The 20,232-nt window shown below is 47.6% G+C and overlaps 1 protein-coding gene across 1 annotated transcript in view; it reads right to left on the reverse strand.

The window, feature by feature from the left end:
- ppp1r37 (protein phosphatase 1, regulatory subunit 37) overlaps positions 1-20,232 on the reverse strand; it is a 138,945-nt gene that overhangs the window by 63,983 nt on the left and 54,730 nt on the right. Inside the window, exon 3 of the mRNA XM_059985181.1 lies at positions 4,772-4,817. Coding sequence (XP_059841164.1) covers positions 4,772-4,817 — 46 coding nt within the window. The remainder of the gene's footprint in view (positions 1-4,771; positions 4,818-20,232) is intronic.

Raw genomic sequence — 20,232 nt, forward strand, 5'->3', positions numbered from 1 at the left:
ATTTTTAAAAAAATCACCAACAGACTCCTTAGCTGCCTTTAAGTCCACTTTTGAATTTGCTTTCTCAATGATACATTACGATAGTATCACAGCCCTAAATTTCCCTGGGCAAGTCTGTACAAAGGATTGTGATGACTGCTGAGAAGATCATTGGGGTCTTTCTTCCACCTATCTGAGATATTTATCTGGAGTGCTGCGTACACAGGACCCTTATCACTGTCAATGATCCCTCCCATCGTCCAAAAACCTCTTTGACCCCTTACCATCAGGCAGGAGGTACTGTAGCAATAGGACAAGAACTGTTAGGACAGGAAACAGCTTCTTCCCCCAGACCGTGAGACTACAGAACTCCCTGCCACTACACAGGTCTCATCATGTATTAAATGCAAATAGCGTTAAGCTTTTTAACTTAAAAGTTACACTTAAAATATAAATTTATAATTTTTAATCTTGCATCTTAAATACACATTATTTGTTGATTTATTTGTGGTAATATTGTTTTATGTGTTGTGCACCTTGGCCTAAAGGAACATTGTTTCATTTGGTGGTATTTGCATATATGGCTGCATTTCAATAAACTGAACTTTGACTTCAACTTTACCAATACTTCTTGCCTCAATTGCATACAGTAAGCACCAACAGACTATTTGAATGAGGCACAGTACACAATGCTGCCCATCAGTGTGTTGCTGCCACTCAATAACACCAGGGCAAGGAGTCCTCGGCAATTCTCTCCGCCAATTCCTGGGCACTGTGGCCAAATTTTTGTCTTCTCAACAGCTGCCCTTCTTGAAGGTCTGCCAGTTCCAGGCGCTGCTCATTTCTATTGACGTTAGCTGTAACATGGCATTCCTTTTACGTAGCGTATCTTAAACTAACTTCCAGTGTTACACTGAAAATCAAAAGCCTGACAGGATGAAAATTACACCACAGTTATGCCAAGCATACCAAACTGAAGGAAAAAGCTCATCCTCTAATACAGTGCTACTGGAATAAATTAAAAGCCATCCAACTAACACCACTCATCATCAACTGGCAGAGAACAACTGGAGTGTCAAAATCTACAATTGCACGCTTGATACATCATCAAAATAAACTGCAGAAAGAATAATGACTACGTGACGGACAACAGGGAATATCCCAAAAACAAAATTATGACAGTAAGGATCCAGGTATTAAAGAGGCCCTCAATCAATGTTTTTTTTGTAACTAGATAAGGGTGGGGCAGAGAGGGGGGGGGAGAGAGGGGGGGGAGAGAGGGGGGGGAGAGAGGGGGGGGAGAGAGGGGGGGGAGAGAGGGGGGGGAGAGAGGGGGGGGAGAGAGGGGGGGAGAGAGGGGGGGGAGAGAGGGGGGGGAGAGAGGGGGGGAGAGAGGGGGGGGAGAGGGGGGGAGAGAGGGGGGGAGAGAGGGGGGGAGAGAGGGGGGAGAGAGGGGGGGAGAGAGGGGGGGAGAGAGGGGGGGAGAGGGGGGGGAGAGAGGGGGGGAGAGAGGGGGGGGAGAGAGGGGGGGAGAGAGGGGGGGAGAGAGGGGGGGGAGAGAGGGGGGGGGAGGGGGGGGAGAGGGGGGGGAGAGAGGGGGGAGAGAGAACGAGAACTAATGTTAAAAGAAAACAAGTCAGAGAAGCTAGCTAAGAAGCTGGCCATGAAGATTTTACAGCAACAGATAATTGGTTGTCTCGATAGCAATGCAGGCAATTCAAAGAAAGCTCATGGTGAGAAAAATAGTGCTAATACTGTAAGTTCAGAAACATGGTAATCTAGAAAAACTTCCCGACTTGCTTCAAAAATTGTGCAGATGGTAGTTACAATCCCGATGAAACACACATTTTATTTTATTATTGTGCCACACCAAATGGCACTCTCGGCCACAAATATGCAACATTAACAGATTCAAAGAAAGCAACAGCTCACATAACGGATGAAGTTGGGGTGGAGATTAAGAGGAATGATGGTGCCTAATGGCGAACCCTTTGCATCTTCGCAAACAGCTCTATTTCTACCTTTAATATCTTTATTTTTCCCTTCCAAGGTTCTTCAGAAGACCCTGACCTGGAGTCACACGCAGGCTTCGGTTCTTTGCGGGAATGGGACCCATTCTCAGGGTTCCATGACTGGCCACTATTCGACATGCCAAGGGTCTGGCCTGAGAATCTCAATCGTGTTTGGAAGCCTAAGATCTCAGGGCTCTGGAGACGGGCGGATAGAGGGTCAGCGTCACGTCAGGGAGGCCTGAAAATCTTTTGCTGTGGGCACGAAGACCCAAGGTCTTTGTGATCTTCGGACACAGAGCTCGAAAAAAACCGATGAAACCGTTTTTTAAAATCATAAACCAGCAAGTTGTTATGTTTCATGCTCACTACGAAAATGGGGGACACCTCCTTCTCGTTTGCCGGGGAGAGAGAGAGAACCTGTGGATTGTCGAATTTGGATGAAATGCGAAGCTTTTGAGGTAACTGCAAGGTCTGTGTCTTTGCTATCACTTAGCACAGGCTTGGGCTCGGTGATTGTACCGATGCACATTTATTTTTGCTGCTGGGGGGATTTTGGGGTTCTCATGTTTAACTGTCATTCATTCTTTCAAGCACTTATCTGTTTTCGTGGATGTTTTGAGAAGAAAATGCATTTCAGGATGTATATTGTACAGTCGGCCCTCCTTATCCACGAGGGATTGGTTCCGAGACCCCTTGCGGATACCAAAATTCGCGGATGCTCAAGTCCCTTATTCAACCTGTCTCAATGCGGTGGATCTTAGGACCCAGCGGAACCCCAGACCTTATTTAACCTGTCCCAGTGCGGTGGACATTAGGACTCATCGGCAGAGATCTGAATCCACGATGTTTCTGTTTATGAAAATAATCACGATCACGATTGAAAATAAAGTGGAAATAATAAAGCGATCGGAAAGAGGTGGAACACCATCGGTCATTGGAAAAGCATTAGGCTACAGTCGGTCAATGATCCATTAACAATTTTAATGGATAAAGTGAGAAAGGCTGTGCCCGATGAAAGCTACAATTATTACTAAGCAACGCAGTGGTTTAATTATTGGGTTTTGGGGCTTTGGGTTTTTGATCCTCACATCAACCCGGCACGGTGGAGAGCGCACTCGATAGCAGTCTGTCACTGGACCGAACTCGGGAAGAAGTTCCTGAGCCTGGCGCTGGAACATACGTTCTTAAATGTTTTATATGCATAGAAAGGTAAAATATATACTATATACTAAGACAAACGTTTGACTAACTGATGCTAAATAATACTGGATGTACTTGTTCCGACTTACTTAGTAAGAGAACTTCTGATTTTTTTCGATCCTGATCCACAATAACCTACGCACATCCTCCCGTATACTTTAAATCATCTCTAGATTACTTATAATACCTAATACAATGTAAATGCTATGTAAAATAGTTGTTATACTGCATTGTTTAGGGAATAATGACAAGAAAAAAAAATCTGTACATGCTCGAACAACAAGTGCTGGAAGAGCACTTCCGGGTTTTTGTGATTCACAGTTGGTTGAATTTGCGCATGTGGAATTCGCGGATAAGGAGGGCTGACTGAATATATTTCTCTGACGTTAAACTTGACCTTTGATTCTCTGCATCAGGTGTCTGTCCTGAAGTTGTTCATTTACAGTCAATCCAAAAGAATGTACCAGTGTAGACCGGATGCATTTTTCGTTTGATAACGATTAGGAATCAAAACACAGTTTCATAGTACTGTAGTGGCATTGCGGGTTCTAATTTGTTCTGTCATTCTTTTCTTACATAATTTTTTTTTAACTCATTTAAGTGGTAGTTTGTCTTTCTTATACCTTTTAAGTATTTCCATAGAACTTTGGCTAATTGGGGTGGGCACTTAATTGGGCCAAAATGTACTGATCTTGATGTGTCCCAATTAACTGGAACCATCCTATATGCTAACTTATGTTTGAGAAGTTTGTAACGCAGCTGCAAGAAGCTAACTTTCATGGCCTATATGTCCTGTGTGTATGTCTATCACAATAAACTATCTTGAGAACTGTAAATCTGTGATCTTTTATTCTCTGATGAGGATCCCATCTGAAGGCAACCATCAAAGAGCAGCAAATTAGAAGAGATTCTGCAGATGTTGGAAATCTTGAGCAACCCATGCAAAATGATGAAGAAACTCTGCAAGTCTGGCAGCATCTATGGAGGGAAATAAACAGTCGACACTTCGGGAAGAGATGCTACCTGACCTGCTGAGTTCCTCCAGTTGTCTAAGAACAGCTTCAAAGTACTTCTTCAGATCTACATCAGAATATTACTGCTTGTTCGTCATGTGCCATGTCGTATAGCATGGGTGAACGCTGTCTTTCCATAAACATGTTCGTTCTTGTTAAGTTTTTCTACAGAAGTGGTTTGCCTTCGCCGCCTCCTAGGCAGTGTCTTTATAAGATGGGTGATCCCCCAGCCATTATCAATACTCTTCAGAGATTGCCTGGTGTCAGTGGTCACATAACCAGGACTTGGTGATATGCACATATGACCATTCACTACCTGCTCCCATGGCTTCACGTGACCCTGATCAGCGAGATGGGGGCTAAGCAGGTGCTACACCTTGCCCAAGGGTGACTGCAGGCTAGCAGAGGGAAGGAGTGCCTTACACCTCCTTTGATAGAGCCTTATCTCCAGCCCGCCACCCAAAATATTGCTGCAACTCTCTCAAATCTCCACAACATTCTGCTCAGAGACACCTACCCTATTATCAAATAAGAATTTGCAATGATAATAATAAGTAGGCACCTTACCTTTTAGATCCAAGCAGTCCAGCCTCTGTGATAAGTGTTTAAATTCCTACAAACAGGAAACACGGAAATTACATTTCTGCAAAAACAAACCAATACACATTTATGTAGCACCTGCTGGAATTGTGGGGAGGGAGGGGGAGAAGATAAGCTAGGAGTTGGACAAAAACTTGGTCAGAGGGAGGCTGCTAGAGTGCAGTAAAGGCACATTGGCAGGGATGCTTAGGGAGAGAAATGTTCTCCTAGACCACTCATTACAAACTATTCTGCATGGGCGGCATGGCAGCAAAGCAGTCAGCACAATGCTTTACATTACCTGCAATCCGGGTTCAATTCCCGCTGCTGCCTGTAATGAATTAGTACAGTCTCCTACGTGACTGTGTACGTTTCCTCTGGATGCTCCGGTTTCCTCCCACAGACCAAAGATGTACTGGTTGGTAGGTTAATTGGACATTGTAAATTGTCCTGAGATTGGGCTAGGATTAAATCGGGGGTTGCTGGTTGGCATAGCTCAAAGAGCTAGAAGGGCCCATTGTGCTGTATCTCAATAAATAAATACATATTTTTGAACAAATCATTCACCTCTCCAAGTCATATAAACAATGATGATGGTAGACTTTTGCACAAAACAAATAAATGCATTGAAAGATTATTTTCTATTTTCTATAAGTGATATTCACATTTTTGATTTAATCAAGGTCTGCAGCTGTCGACACAGTGCTAAATTGACTAACTCAGTGGCTGAGGCCATGGCCATCAGCTTCTCACCTTGCTTTATCTGCCTCGGCAGATCGTAGTTTTGGACTCACTCCTTGGGACTTGACGGTTTGATGTTTAATGTTTTGTATGTTACTTATTTGGTTTTTTGTAGTGTGCGTAATTTGTTCTTTTCTCCTGCATGTCTGATGGTCTTATGTGGGGTTTTCTTTAAATGGGTTCTACAATGTCTATTTTGTGGCTGCCTGCAAGACTAATCTCAAAGTTGTATATTGTATTATCTTGATAATAAATGTACCTTAAACCTTGAATTTTTTTTTAAATTTAGAGAGAGTACAACGCAAAACAGCTCCTTCCAGCCCAATGAGCCGTACTGCCCAGCAACTCACCTATTTAACCCTAAGCCTAATCAATGACCAATTAACCTACTAACTGGTACATCTTTGGACTGTGGAAGGAAATCGGAGCACCCGGAGGAAACACGTGCATTCATGGTGGAAGACGTACAAGTTCCTTACAGGATGGTGTTGGAATTGAACCTGAACTCCAACACCCCGAGCTGTAATAGCATTGCATTAACACTATGTGGCACCACTCCTGAAGAGTTCACACAATAAATTATGTACGTTAAATATAGTCACTGTTGACAAGAAAAAGTGATAATCAGTCCCTTGCAAAGGTCCTGCAAATAACTATGAATTTTTTGGTTTTAGTGACGTCTGAATAATAACATGATGCCTCTAAGACTCTGGGGAAAATAGTCTTCAGTTTGATACCTTGCTCAAACGATGATGACCATAATAGCATACTGTCAAAGCATCCTAGATGATCAGTTTGTGTCTCAAGAGTGAGACTCTATACTGCAATCTGCTGACTTAGATTGAGTAACACACTATTTAGCTGGCTCTTAAAGTTTAAATGATGAAATTGAACTAGAACTAAACTAGAATCCAAACACTGCTGAAATTTGCCCGAAAACTAATAACAATTTCAAAACATTGTGTCATAATGTGAATGTAAAGCTGTAGCTCCTCCTGCTGAGAAGGAAAATACCATCAACGATGCTTGGATGAGTTTTCAAGTTTGCAGATGACATGAAGGTTGGTGGGGCTGTGGATAGCATTGCAGGTTACAATGGGACATTACAGGAGAGAGAGCTGACCTGAGGAGAGGCAGAAAGAGTTCAATACAGAAAGGAGTGAAGTGATTAGCAGTGTATCACAGGGGTCTGCTGCCGGACCCCTGCTCATTGTGATTTTTTTTTGTTAATAAATGGCTTAGATGAGGAAGTGGAAGGGTGGGTTAGTAAGTTTGCAAATGATGTGAAGATTGGTAGAGTTGTGGATAGTGTAGAAGGTGTTGTAGGTTACAACAGGATATTGTAACCTCGGCCTCAGAAAAGGTACGTCCATTTAGACCAAAGATGAGGAGGAATTTCTTTAGCCAGTGGGTGGTGAATCTGTGGAATTCATTGTGAAGGACAACTGTGGAGACCACATCATTCAGTATACTTAAAGTAGAAGTTGATAAGTTCTTGATTTGTCAGTGCATCAAAGGTTACAAACACAGGAGAATGGTGTTGAGAGGGACAATAAAACAGCCAGGATGGTTGGCGAAGAAGACTTGATGGGCTGAATGGCTTAATTCTGTTCCTATGTCTTATAGACATTGATGGAATGCAAAGCTGGGCTGAGATGTAGTAGATGGAGTTTAACCCAGAGAAGTGTGAAGTGATTCACTTTGGGAAGATTGAAAGGAGAATACAGGGTTAATGGCAGGATTCTTAGAAGTATGGAGCAACAGAGGAAAGTTGCCGCACAAGTTGATAGAGTGCATATCATGGGTTGTCCTTCATTAGTCAGGAGATTGAATTCAAGAGCTGCAAGGTAATGTTGCAGCTCTGTAAAACCCTGGTTAGACCAGACTTGGAACAGTGTGTTGAATTCTGGTCATCTCATTACAGGAAGGATGAAGCTTTAGAGAGGGAGCAGAGAAGATTTGCCAGGATGCTACCTGGATTAGAGAGGACAGGTTGAGCAAGGGAGGATGAGAGGTGACTTGACAGAGGTATACAAGGTGATAAGAGACATAAATTGAGGGAACAACCAGAGCCATTTACCAAGGGTGGAAATTTGTTAATTTCAGAGGGCTTAATGTTAAGGTGTTTCGAGGAAAGTATAGGGTGATGTTAGAGGCAAGTTCTTTACACAGAGTGGTGAGTGCGTGGAATGCGCTGCCAGGGATGGTGGTAGAAGTAGAAACATTAGGGACATTTAAGAAACTCTTATACACATGGATGACAGAAAAATGGAGGGCTATTTGGGAGGGAAGGGCTGGGTTGATCATAGAGTAGGTTAAAGTGGGACGAAAGGCCTGTATTGTGCTATAGTACTATGCTGCATGTAATGTTTCCTGGAAAGCATCCCTTTGTGATTTTATTAGTCATTGATTCAGTATTCACTATGGAAAAGGACTACGGCGACTATAGGGGTGACTTACAGCAGACTGAAAAACTTGAGCATATAGACATTAAGAGGATGTGCTGGAGCTTTTGGAAAGCATCAAGTTGGATAAGTCACCGGGACTGGATGAGATGCACCCCAGGCTACTGTGGGAGGTGAGAGAGGAGATTGCTGAGCCTCTGGCGATGATCTTTGCATCATCAATGGGGACAGGAGAGGTTCCCGAGGATTGGGAGGTTGCAGATATGTTCCCTTATTCAAGAAGGGGAGTAGAGATAGTCCAGGAAATTATAGGCCAATGATTCTTACTTCAGTGGTTGGTAAGTTGATGGAGAAGATCCTGAGAGGCAGGATGTATGAACATTTGGAGAGGCATAATATGATTAGGAAGTCAGCATGGCTTTGTCAAAGACAGGTTGTGCCTTACAAGCCTGATTGAATTTTTTGAGGATGTGACTAAAACATTGATGAAGGTAGAGCAGTAGATGTAGTGTTTATGAATTTCAGCAAGGCACTTGATAAGGTACCTCACACAAGGCTTATTAAGAAAGTAATAAGGCATTAGATCCAAGGGGAAATAGCTTTTTGGATCCAGAGTTGGCTTGCCCACAGAAGGCAAACAGGTGGTTGTAGGTGGGTCATATTCTGCATTGAAGTTGGTGACCAGTGGTGTGCCTCAGGGATCCATTCTGGGACCCCTTCTCTTTATGATTTTTATAAATGACCTGGATGCTGAAGTGGCGGGATGGGTTAGTAAATTTTCTGATGACACAAAGATACAAAGATTGGGGGTGTTGTGCATAGTGTGGAGGTCTGTCAGAAGTTACACCGGGACATCGATAGGATGCAAAACTAGGCTGAGAAGTGGCAGATGGAGTTCAACACAAATAAGTGAGAGGTGGTTCATTTTGGAAGGGCAAATATGATGGCAGAATAATAAGACTCTTGACAGTGTTGAGTGAACTCAAGTCTTTTCACCTTGGAGGGACGGAGGATGAGAGGTGACCTGATAGAGGTGTATAAGAGAGGCATTGATCATGTGGATATAGTCAGAGGCTTTTTCCCAGGGCTGAAATGGTTAACACGAGAGGGCACAGTTTTAAGGTGCTTGATAGTAGGTACAGAGGATGGTGAGTGCATGGAATGGGCTACCTGCGACAGTGGTGGAGGTAGATACGATAGGGTCTTTTAAGAGACTCCTGGATAGGTACATGGAGCTTAGAAAAATAAAGGGCTATGGGTAACTCTAGGTAATTTCTAAAGTACGTACATGTTTGGCACAGCATCATGGGCCGACAGACCTACGATGGGTGATTGATCAGTTCATGGCCTAAGGTAGGAGTCAATTTTAGAAAACCTAGCACATTTATTTTTCAACATAGTCCCCTCCTACATGTACACACTTAATCCAGTGGTCGTGGAGCATACGGACCTTGGACTTCCAGAAAGTGTCCATAGCAGGGTTGATAGATAATTTTGTGGCTTAAGATAGAAAGAGACGAGTTATAGAGCTCTCGTTACATGCACATGAAGGTCAACTCTTTTGAGTGATTATGCAGAAAGTTTGAAGTTAATAACTCATGGGGTGATTGATAAGTTCATGGCCTAAGGTAGGAGGAGACGAGTTATTAACTTCAAACTTTCTGCATAATCACTCAAAGAGTTTAACTGCATGAGAGCTGTAAAACTTATCTACTACCTTAGGCCACAAATTTATCAATCACCCCTCATATTGTGCTGTAAGTTTTCTACGTTTCTATGTAAGTGTAATTCCTACTCAACATCAACAACAGATTCTAGCTAAATTGTATGATAATATCAATCATAGCATCAGAGACAACCCAGAAACAAATTCACCACATTAATTCCTAGAATGTGAGGATTATTCTGTCAGAACAGGCTAAACAGGCTAGGTCTGATTTTTTTGGAAGAATCTGAGATGACCTTACTGATCCTGAGGTGACATACCAGGGTAGATGTTGCAATATCTACACTAGGGAGATAGTCTCGAACAAAGAGATATGAATTATTCAAATTTCTTTCTGTAGTGGGTGATGATTATCTGAAATTCTTTACCCTATGGGGCTGTGGTGGCTGAATCACAAGTGTTTAAAGGTGGAGGAAGTTTCTGTAAGATCAGAGAATTGAAGCTGGGGTTGGGGGGGGGGGGGGGGAACTGACAAGAGAAGACCAGCTGAGCCTGGGGCAGACAGCCATAGCAGGGCAGGCTTGGGGGGGGGGGGGGGGGAGGGGGGGCTGAGCGGCCTGATCCTTCTCCCTTTCTACCTGTCATTCACCACCCAATCCATCTGGTGTCAGCAACAACTTTTAGACATAGGTTCAAGCCACCTTCTGGAGATAGGGCAACAAAATAGCATTCTGGTTAGCATAATGCTTTAGAGCATAGGCAACCTGAGTTCAATTCCAGCTGCTGCAGCCCGTAAAGAGTTTGTACATTCTCCCTGTGATTGTGTGTGTTTGCTCTAGGTGCTCCTGTACCCTCCCACAGCCCAAAGCCATACCGGATAGTAGGTTAATTGGTCACTATAAATTGTCCCGCAATTAGTCCAGCGTTAAATCGGGGGGTTGCTGGACAGTGCAGCCCAAAGGGTCAACTCTGTGCTGAATCCTGATAAATAAATATTGAGCTCCTATTGTAGTGGACACACCAGTGCCAACATAGAGAAATTGCTTCATTCCGATAATGCCCCCCCCTCACCAACCTCCATTCCCATTTCCCCCCTCACCTTTTCTCCTTACCTGCCCATTACCTTCTCCCTCTTCCATGATCTTCTGTCTTCTCCTATCAGATTCCCTCCCCTCCAGCCTTTTATCTTTTTCACCAATTGACTTCCCAGCTCTTTACTTCACCCCTTCCCCAGGTTTCACCCATCACTTGCCATAGAAACATAGAAAACCTACAGCACAATACAGGCCCTTTGGCCCACAAAGTTGTGCCTAACATGTCCTTACCTTAGAATTACCCAGGCTTACCCATAGCCCTCTATTTTTCTAAGCTTCATGTATCCATCCAGAAGTCTCTTAAAAGACCATATCGTTTCCACCTCAACCACCACCGGCGGCAGCCCATTCCACGCACTCACCACTCTGCGTAATAAACTTACTCCTGACATCTCCTCTGTACCTACTTCCAAGCACCTTAAAACTGTGCCCTCTCATGCAAGCCATTTCAGTCCTGGGAAAAAGTCTCTGATTATCCACAGGATCAATGCCTCTCATCATCTTATACACCTCTATCAGGTCACCTCTCATCCTCCGTTGCTCTAAGGAGAAAAGGCCGAGTTCACTCAACCTATTCTCATAAGGCATGCTCCCCAATCCAGGCAACATCCTTGTAAATCTCCTCTGCACCCTTTCTATGGTTTTCACATCCTTCCTGTAGTGAGGTGACCAGAATTGAGCACAGTACTCCAAGTGGGGTCTGACCAGGGTCCTACATAGCTGCAACATGACCTCTCGGTTCTTAAACCCAATCCCGTGGTAGAGGAAGACCAATGCACCATATGCCTCCTTAACCAGAGTCAACCTGCGCAGCAGCTTTGAGTGTCCCATGGTCTCGGACCCCAAGATCCCTCGGATCCTCCACACTGCCAAGAGTCTTATTATTCTGCCATCATATTTGACCTACCAAAATGAACCACCTCACGCATAATAACTCATAACATTTTGTAACTCTTCCTCTTCTCCCCTCATCTTCTCGCTCTGACTTCTCATTTAAAAAAAAGTCCTGAAGGGTCTCAGCCTGAAATGTCGATTGTTCACTCTTTTCCACAGATGCTGCCTGGTCTGCTGAGTTCCTCCAACATTTTGTGTGTGTTGCTTGCTTCATTCCTTCTTTGGGGTGCCTTAGCCTGGGAGTGGTGCAAAGGAATTCTCTCCAATGCACTGGTTACATTTTATCCTTTAATCTCTAAAGCAGTTTGCCACACTGCTGCTCGTGGGACAACACTATGCAAAGTGACTGCTGCGTTTCCTCTGGTTCGTGCTTCACTGACCGTGAGGTACTTTGCCATGTCCTGGGGTTGTGAAAGTCTACAGAAATACCTTCTCATTTATATAAAAAAAAATGACGACAGTCGAGGGTCCCTGTACTCCTTCCAGTTGCAGCAGTGATTTCCTTAATTCAAGTCAGTATATTCAAAGCTCACTGTGCAGCTTCCTTTATAACGGGAGAACCGAGTCCACATTGGATGATCTTATTGTACACCTCAGTTCAAGCACAGAACTGAGCTCCCAGAGGTCAGTCCTACCATACCTTCACACCCCTGCCCTGTTGATGTATAGTATGGCAGCACAGCAGTTAGCATGCTTTACAGTGCCAGTGATCTTTGATCAGGGTTCAACTTCCACCCCAGTCAGTAAAGAGTTTGTACCTTTTCCCCATTTCTTCCAGGTGCTCCAGTTTCCTCCCACACTTCAAAGATGTATGGGTTAGGGTTAGTATGTTGTGGACATGCTGTGTTGGCACTTGTGGGCTGCCCCCAGCACATCTCGAACTGTGTTTGTTGTTGACACAAACAATGCTGTATAATACTATGACTTTAACCCCTTCCACCAAACCTGACAGGTTCTATCACTCAGGGGCAATTTACAGCACCCAATTAACCTGCCAGCCCACTCATCTCTGGATGAGGGAGGAAAAGGTACAGTAGTGATTAGCACAAAGCTTTACAGTACCCGAGATCAGAGTTTAATTTCCGCCACTGCCTTATAAGAGTTTATACGTTCTCCTTGTGAGAATGGTTTCCTCTCACAGTCCAAAGGCATACGGGTTCAGGACAGGGAGTAGTGGGCACGCGATGTTGGTGCTGGACTTGCGAACTACCCAGAGCACATCCTCAGACTGTGACTGCATCTGTAGCTGCACCACTGACTGCGTCTCTGAACTTTGATCAAACCCTGTTGGAATATGAGGCCATGGGTGTTCCAAAAGCAAGCAGCCAGAAGTTTGGGATATCACTGGAGAGATGTTACATTAAAAAGATCATCCAGTACAGGTTTAATCCCTCCCCCACAGTGGGGAGGATTCAAATATAAACCCCTACAGAGAATTTAAACACCAGCCCAGGTAGACTGGGACTCCTCTCTCTGCAACACTAAGGCTACATCCACACTAGACCGGATAATTTTGAAAACGCCGGCTTCGCATAAAAACGATAGGCATCCACACTATGCGTTTTTGAAAATAACTCTATCCACACTGAAACGGAGATTTTGGTGAATTTCCCCCTCCTGTGCATGCGCAGGACACATCTACTGAAAACAAGCGACATGTTTGGTGTCCAATCTTGCCGTAAAAGTGCGTGTTTGTGTAGTTACAGACTAGAAAAACTTAAAACGACGGACAGCTGTTGGCTCTCGCGCAGGAGAACTTAAAACTAAAAAAAAACAAATACTGGAGCATACGGCGGCAACCGACAGAGTTCACGTACAGACTGACCCGGCTGACAACAAACAATGAAAAACTGACTAACTCTGTTGCATTAATAAAGCACCTTGTTAACTGTATAAAACATGTTTGCATCAGTGTTATCTTGTATTTCCATACAATGTTACATTAGGCTGTTACACATCTATTGTCAGAGAAGTACTTGCATGAATATGTAAACTTCCTTCATAGAAGCAAGAACAGAAGACAGGGCAAAGTGAGTACAGTATACTTATTCAGTAAGTTATGGGTCAAAGTATTTGGTGAGTACATTTCTAACTCTTCTGGCTTCAGTCTCTTTGCCAACTGTTCTGAAATTGTTAGGTTGCGTTCAAGAAAACAATGAAATAGCACACTGCCATCTGACAGTGTTTTCAAAAGTCTCCGATTATCCCGTCCACACTGATCTGCCCGAGCAGGAGCAGAGTTTTCAAAAATATCCACCCTGGGAAGAGTTTCTGAAAAGCTCCAGTTTCAGGGGACGAAAACGCCATTTTAGTGTGGACGGAGGGTAAAAACAAAGAGAAAAAGCTTTGGTTACGGATTTATCCAGCGTAGTATGGATGTAGTCTAAGGCTGTGAGACTGCCCCCCAATACCCCCCCCCCGGCTGCTGTGCTTTGTGTCTGTGAACTTTGCGGTGATTTGCCCTGCTAAAATGATGAACTGAATACAAAGGCTTTGGGCCCACTCCAGCTTGCTCTGGGCATTTGGATCCAGACTCAATTTGGTTTGGAATGTTTATGCTATTGTTTGCATGATGTGTTTTTTTAAATCTTCCTCTGAACTTTGGGAGTTGGTCTTTTTTTTTAAACTGGATTCTTTCAGATTTCTTGCTTTGTGGCTGCTTGTAAGCAAACTAATCTGAAGGTTGTGTGGCGACCCATTTCCTGGCGCATCTGAACTGACTCACAATTAGATAGCCTACGGGGGTTTGCGAGCACAGAGCTTTGGAGCCTCTGCACCATGAGGGGCAGGTTGAGGGAGGCTTAAAAGTGAGGCTGAAGATTTCGAATAAAGTTTTTTCCTTCGACTGCAGTTACCGACTCCGTGTCGTAATCTTAGCGCTGCGTGTAGCACACCGCTACAATTGGTGACCCCGACAGTCCAAACGATTTTTGGACCAGAAATGACCGACGCCGCCTCTGTTCATGCGGTTTCGTTGAAACTGCTGGGTTTCTGGACACAGCGCCCGAACCTATGGTTCCAGCAAGCCGAAGCCCAATTCCACGTTCGCCAGATCACCTCAGAAGACACCCGCTACTACTACGTGGTGAGCTCCGTCGACCAGGACACAGCGGCCCAGGTCGCGGAGTTCGTACAGTCGGCCCCGGCAGACGGCAAGTACACAGAATTCAAAGCCCTGCTCCTCAGGACTTTCGGACTCTCACGGCGCGAGCGGGCTGCCCATTTACTGCACCTGGATGGCTTGGGCGACAGACCTCCATCGGCTTTAATGAATGAGATGTTGTCTCTGGCCGGAGGACGCAAGCCCTCCCTCATGTTTGAGCAGGCATTCCTGGAGCAGCTGCCCGAGGACATATGCCTGCTGCTGTCCGACGCGGATTTCAGTGACCCCCGGAAGGTGGCAGCCCGGGCGGACTTGCTGTGGAACGCCAAAAAGGTGAGCGGGGCGTCCATCGCACAGATCTCCCAGCCACGCTCCCGGCAGCAAACCAGTCCAGGCCCGGCCGCAGAGCCCGCCAACCCCCGGCCCAATGAACACTGGTGCTTCTACCACCAGCGGTGGGGCACAGAAGCCCGCCGTTGTCGCCCGCCCTGCAAGTTCCCGGGAAACGCCAGGGCCAGCCGCCGCTGATGGCTACGGCGGCTGGCCATCGGGATAGCTTCCTGTATGTGTGGGATAGAAGGTCGGGACGCCGGTTTTTGGTTGATACTGGGGCTGAGATCAGCGTTTTACCTCCGACGAGTTACGACACCCGCAGCAGGGCACCGGGTCCCCCCCTGAGGGCCGTGAATGGCAGCACAGTAAGGACCTATGGCACCCGTCAGGTGCAGCTACAGTTCGGCTCCAGCCAGTTCACGTGGGACTTCACACTGGCCGCTGTAACCCAACCTCTTCTGGGTGCGGATTTTTTGCGGGCTCACAGCCTACTGGTCGACCTGCCCAGGAAGAGACTGGTCCACGCCGAGACCTTTCAGACGTTCTCCCTGGGTGCAGCCCAGTTGCCAGCTCCATCACGCTGTCCAACAACGACTTCACCAGGGTCCTGGCGGATTTCCCATCGGTTCTGGCACCGCAGTTCACAGCGGCCATGCCCAGGCACGGCGTACAGCACCACATCCCGACCCAGGGACCACCCCTCCACGCCCGCGCTTGGCGGCTTCCCCCGGACAAGCTCCGACTGGCGAGGGAGGAGTTCCAGAGGATGGAGGAATTGGGGATCATCCGGCGGTCCGACAGCCCATGGGCCTCCCCCCTGCACATGGTGCCCAAAGCGATGGGGGGCTGGAGACCGTGCGGCGACTACCGCAGGCTGTTCGAGGCTACCACACCGGACCGCTACCCTGTGCCGCACATTCAGGACTTTGCAGCAAACCTGCACGGCGCACGGATCTTCTCCAAGGTAGACCTCATCCGAGGGTACCATCAAATCCCGATGCATCCTGACGACGTCCCCAAAACGGCTCTCATCACCCCGTTTGGCCTTTTCGAGTTCCTCCGCATGCCGTTCGGCCTGAAGAATGCCGCACAGACGTTCCAGCGGTTAATGGACGCGGTGGGATGGGACCTGGACTTCGCATTCATCTATTTGGATGACATCCTCATAGCCAGCAGCAGTCATCAGGAGCATCTGTCCCACCTCCGTCAACTCTGTGCCCGACTGAGTGAGTATGGTCTTACAATCAACCCCGCCAAATGCCAGTTCGGACTCGGTACCATTGACCACAGGATTACTAAAGACGGGGCAACCCCTCTGCCCGCTAAGGTAGATGCGGTCCGCCTCTTTCCCCGACCCACCACGATCAAAGGCCTTCAGGAATTCGTAGGTATGGTCAATTTCTACCGCCGCTTCCTGCCTTCAGCTGCCCGGATCATGCGCCCCCTGTTCGCCCTGATGTCGGGTCCGAGCAAGGACATTACCTGGGACGAGGAGTCCGCCGCCGCTTTCGTTCAAACGAAGGAAGCTTTGGCGAACGCCGCAATGCTAGTACATCCCAGAATGGACGCCCCTACCGCCCTCACGGTGGACGCATCAAACACGGCAGTCGGTGGGGTGCTGGAGCAACTCATCGCAGGTCGCTGGCAACCCCTGGCGTTTTTCAGCAAACACCTGCGACCACCCGAGCTCAAATACAGTGCTTTCGACTGGGAACTGTTGGCGCTCTACCTGGCAATCCGGCATTTCAGGTACTTCCTAGAAGGTCGGCCCTTCACCGCGTTCACGGACCACAAACCGCTTACCTTTGCGTTTACGAAAGCGTCCGACCCCTGGTCGTCCCGCCAGCAATGCCACCTGTCCTACATCTCTGAATACACGACGGATGTCCGGCACGTCTCGGGTAAGGACAATGTCGTGGCGGATGCGCTCTCTCGCCCTTTCCCAAGGGGTTGACTTTGAGGCACTGGCAGAGGCACAGCAGGCGGATGAGGAGATTCCGAGTTACAGAACCGCAGTCTCCGGTTTGCAGCTCCAGGACCTCCCCATGGGCCCGGGTGAGAGGACCCTACTCTGTGACGTCGCCACCGGCCAGCCCCGTCCCGTCGTCCCGACAGCCTGGCGGCGCCGCGTTTTCGACTCCATTCATAACTTGGCACATCCCTCCATCCGGACAACTGTCCGGATGGTTTCCAGCAGGTTCGTTTGGCATGGACTCCGCAAACAGGTCAGTGAATGGGCCAGAACGTGCATGCACTGCCAGACGGCCAAGGTGCAGCGGCACTCCAAAGCCCCACCGCAGCAGTTCCATCCCGCCCACCGGCGTTTCGACCACATTCATGTGGATATTGTGGGCCCCCTGCCAGTGTTGCACGGAGCGCGGCACCTCCTGACTATTGTGGACCGGTTCACCAGATGGCCAGAGGCGGTCCCGCTCACCGACATCACCTCCGAATCTTGCGCCCGAGCCCTGATCGCCACCTGGATATCTCGCTTTGGTGTACCAGCCCACATTACCTCCGACAGAGGTGCCCAGTTCACCTCCAGCCTGTGGTCAGTTATGGCCAGCCTTTTGGGGACTCAGCTGCACCACACCACTGCCTACCACCCACAGTCGAACGGGCTAGTGGAACGTTTCCACCGTCACCTGAAGTCGGCCCTCATGGCCCACCTGCGAGGAGCCAACTGGGCGGACGAGCTTCCCTGGGTCCTACTCGGCATCCGCACAGCGCCCAAGGACGACCTGCACGCCTCGTCGGCCGAGTTGGTATACGGCGCGCCCCTGGTCGTCCCCGGGGAGTTCCTACCAGCCCCAAGGGGGCAAGAGGAAGATCCCGCAGCAGTCCTGGGCAGACTACGCGAGAAGCTCGGTAACCTGGCCCCCATACCCACTTCACAGCACGGGCGGCACCCGACCTGCGTACCCAAAGACCTACAGAACTGTAAGTTTGTGTTTGTACGAAGGGGCGGGCATCGGCCACCGCTGCAGCGGCCATACGAGGGGCCGTTTATGGTGCTCCGGAACAACGGGTCCACGTTCGTGCTGGACGTTGGGGGGAAAGAGGAGGTTTTCATGGTGGACCACCTCAAACCGGCCCATGTGGACCTGGCGCAACCGGCTGAGTTTCCGGCACCTCGGCGCAGAGGCCGACCTCCCAAGCAGGTTCTGGCCCAGACTGTGGACATTGGGGGGTGTATCGCCGGTTCTGGGGGGGGGGGGGGGGTTATGTGGCGACCCATTTCCTGGCGCATCCGAACTGACTCACAATTAGATAGCCTACGGGGGTTTGCGAGCACAGAGCTTTGGAGTCTCTGCGCCATGGGGGGCAGGTTGAGGGAGGCTTAAAAGTGAGGCTGAAGATTTCGAATAAAGTTTTTTCCTTCGACTGCAGTTACCGACTCCGTGTCGTAATTTTAGCGCTGCGTGTAGCACACCACTACAGTTGTATAATTTATACATTAATTGATAAATGTATTTTGAATCTTTGAACAAAGGAGCCTTTAACTGATGGAAACTCTGGGTCTAAACACTCATGTCAGAGCACAGGAATTTGACTGACTGGCATCATTAGTATCCTCACATGAGCAGAAGAATGTCACACAATACTGTCATGCTCCCTACAATACATCAGCTCACAAATTCAGCAGGAAAATGGAGGGGAAGAGGCACAGGATCCACAGGATAAGCAACCTAACAAAATATGCACTCAGCAACAAAAAGTTTGACATGTTGCAGCTCTCAGATTTGTTACCATTCAGGAGAGCCATTGGTAACATAGCAGTTAGCATAACACCTTTACAGTGCCAGCAACCCGGGTGTTTGGGTGATTGCAGGAAAGTCAGAAGTAAGCTCTATACACAGAGAGTGGTTTGTACATGGAACACACTGCCAGGAGGGGTGGTAGAGGAAAAATACCATAAGACATGGAAGCCAAATTAGTCCACACAGCCCATCGAGTATTCTCTGCCAGGGATATACATTAGAGATATTGAAGAGTCTCGCAAATTTCTACAGATGTACTATGGAGAGCATTCTAACTGGCTATATCGCCATCTGGTATGGTGGGGCTAAATAGCTGCAGATGTTGTAAGCTCCATCACAGGCACTGGTCTCACCAGCATCTCTTCAAGGAACCAGGCCTCAAAAAGGTGGTGTTCATAATTAAGAACCCCATTCACCCAGGTCATGCACTCTTCTCATTGCTAATATAAGGGAGGAGGTACAAGAGCCTGAAGGCACACACTCAATGATTCAGGAACAGCTGAATCCAGATTTCAGATTGGACATCGAACCAGACACTACCTCACTACTGTTTTTAATTTCTAATTTTGCACTACCTATTAACTATTTTACACATCTATACATGTGCGTATATATATAAAATAATGCTCACATATACATACATATATTTCTTTCTACATGCCTACCTCTCCCTCTGCCTTCCCAACTCTCCCTCTCTCCCCCTACCTCACCCTCTCCGTCTCTTCCCCGCCTCTCTCTCCGCCCATCTCTCGCTCCCCACCCCTCACTCCCTGCCTCTCTCTCTCTGCCCGTCCCTCGCTCCTTGCCTCTCTCTCTCTCTGCCCGTCCCTCGCTCCTTGCCTCTCTCTCTCTCTCTGCCCGTCCCTCGCTCCTTGCCTCTCTCTCTCTCTCTCTGTCCGTCCCTCGCTCCTTGCCTCTCTCTCTGTCCGTCCCTCGCTCCTTGCCTCTCTCTCTCTGCCCGTCCCTCGCTCCTTGCCTCTCTCTCTCTCTCTCTCTCTGCCCGTCCCTCGCTCCCTGCCTCAGGAACACAGGAAGCTATTCAGCCCATTGAGTCTGTACCAGCTCACCTTCATTCCCCATACTGCACACCTACCCTAGGGGAACTGACCTATTAAACTGCATGTCACTGGGTGTGAAAGGCTGCCAGAGCACCCAGAGGAAACCTGAGTGTTTTCGGCAGAGACAAACACCACGCAAAGCATAAAACCTGAGCACGGCATCGAACCACAAGGTTAGTGGCGCAGTGAGGCAGTAGCTCTGAAAGTTGCACCACTCTGCCATCTATGCATTTTTCATTGTGATGAGAGGTTACAGGCTTTGATGCTCTTATCAGGGGTGAACGAGACTGCCAAGCTCTGTGGATCATGAGAGAACAAGTCCTAGGGCAAGGCTGGCAACCTGTAGGGTCATCACACAGTAAGGGAGAGGAGTAGATTAAGAAAATATCAGGAA

The sequence above is a fragment of the Hypanus sabinus genome, chromosome 11 (assembly GCF_030144855.1).
Source record: "Hypanus sabinus isolate sHypSab1 chromosome 11, sHypSab1.hap1, whole genome shotgun sequence".
In the NCBI taxonomy this organism is placed as follows: Eukaryota; Metazoa; Chordata; class Chondrichthyes; order Myliobatiformes; family Dasyatidae; genus Hypanus; species Hypanus sabinus.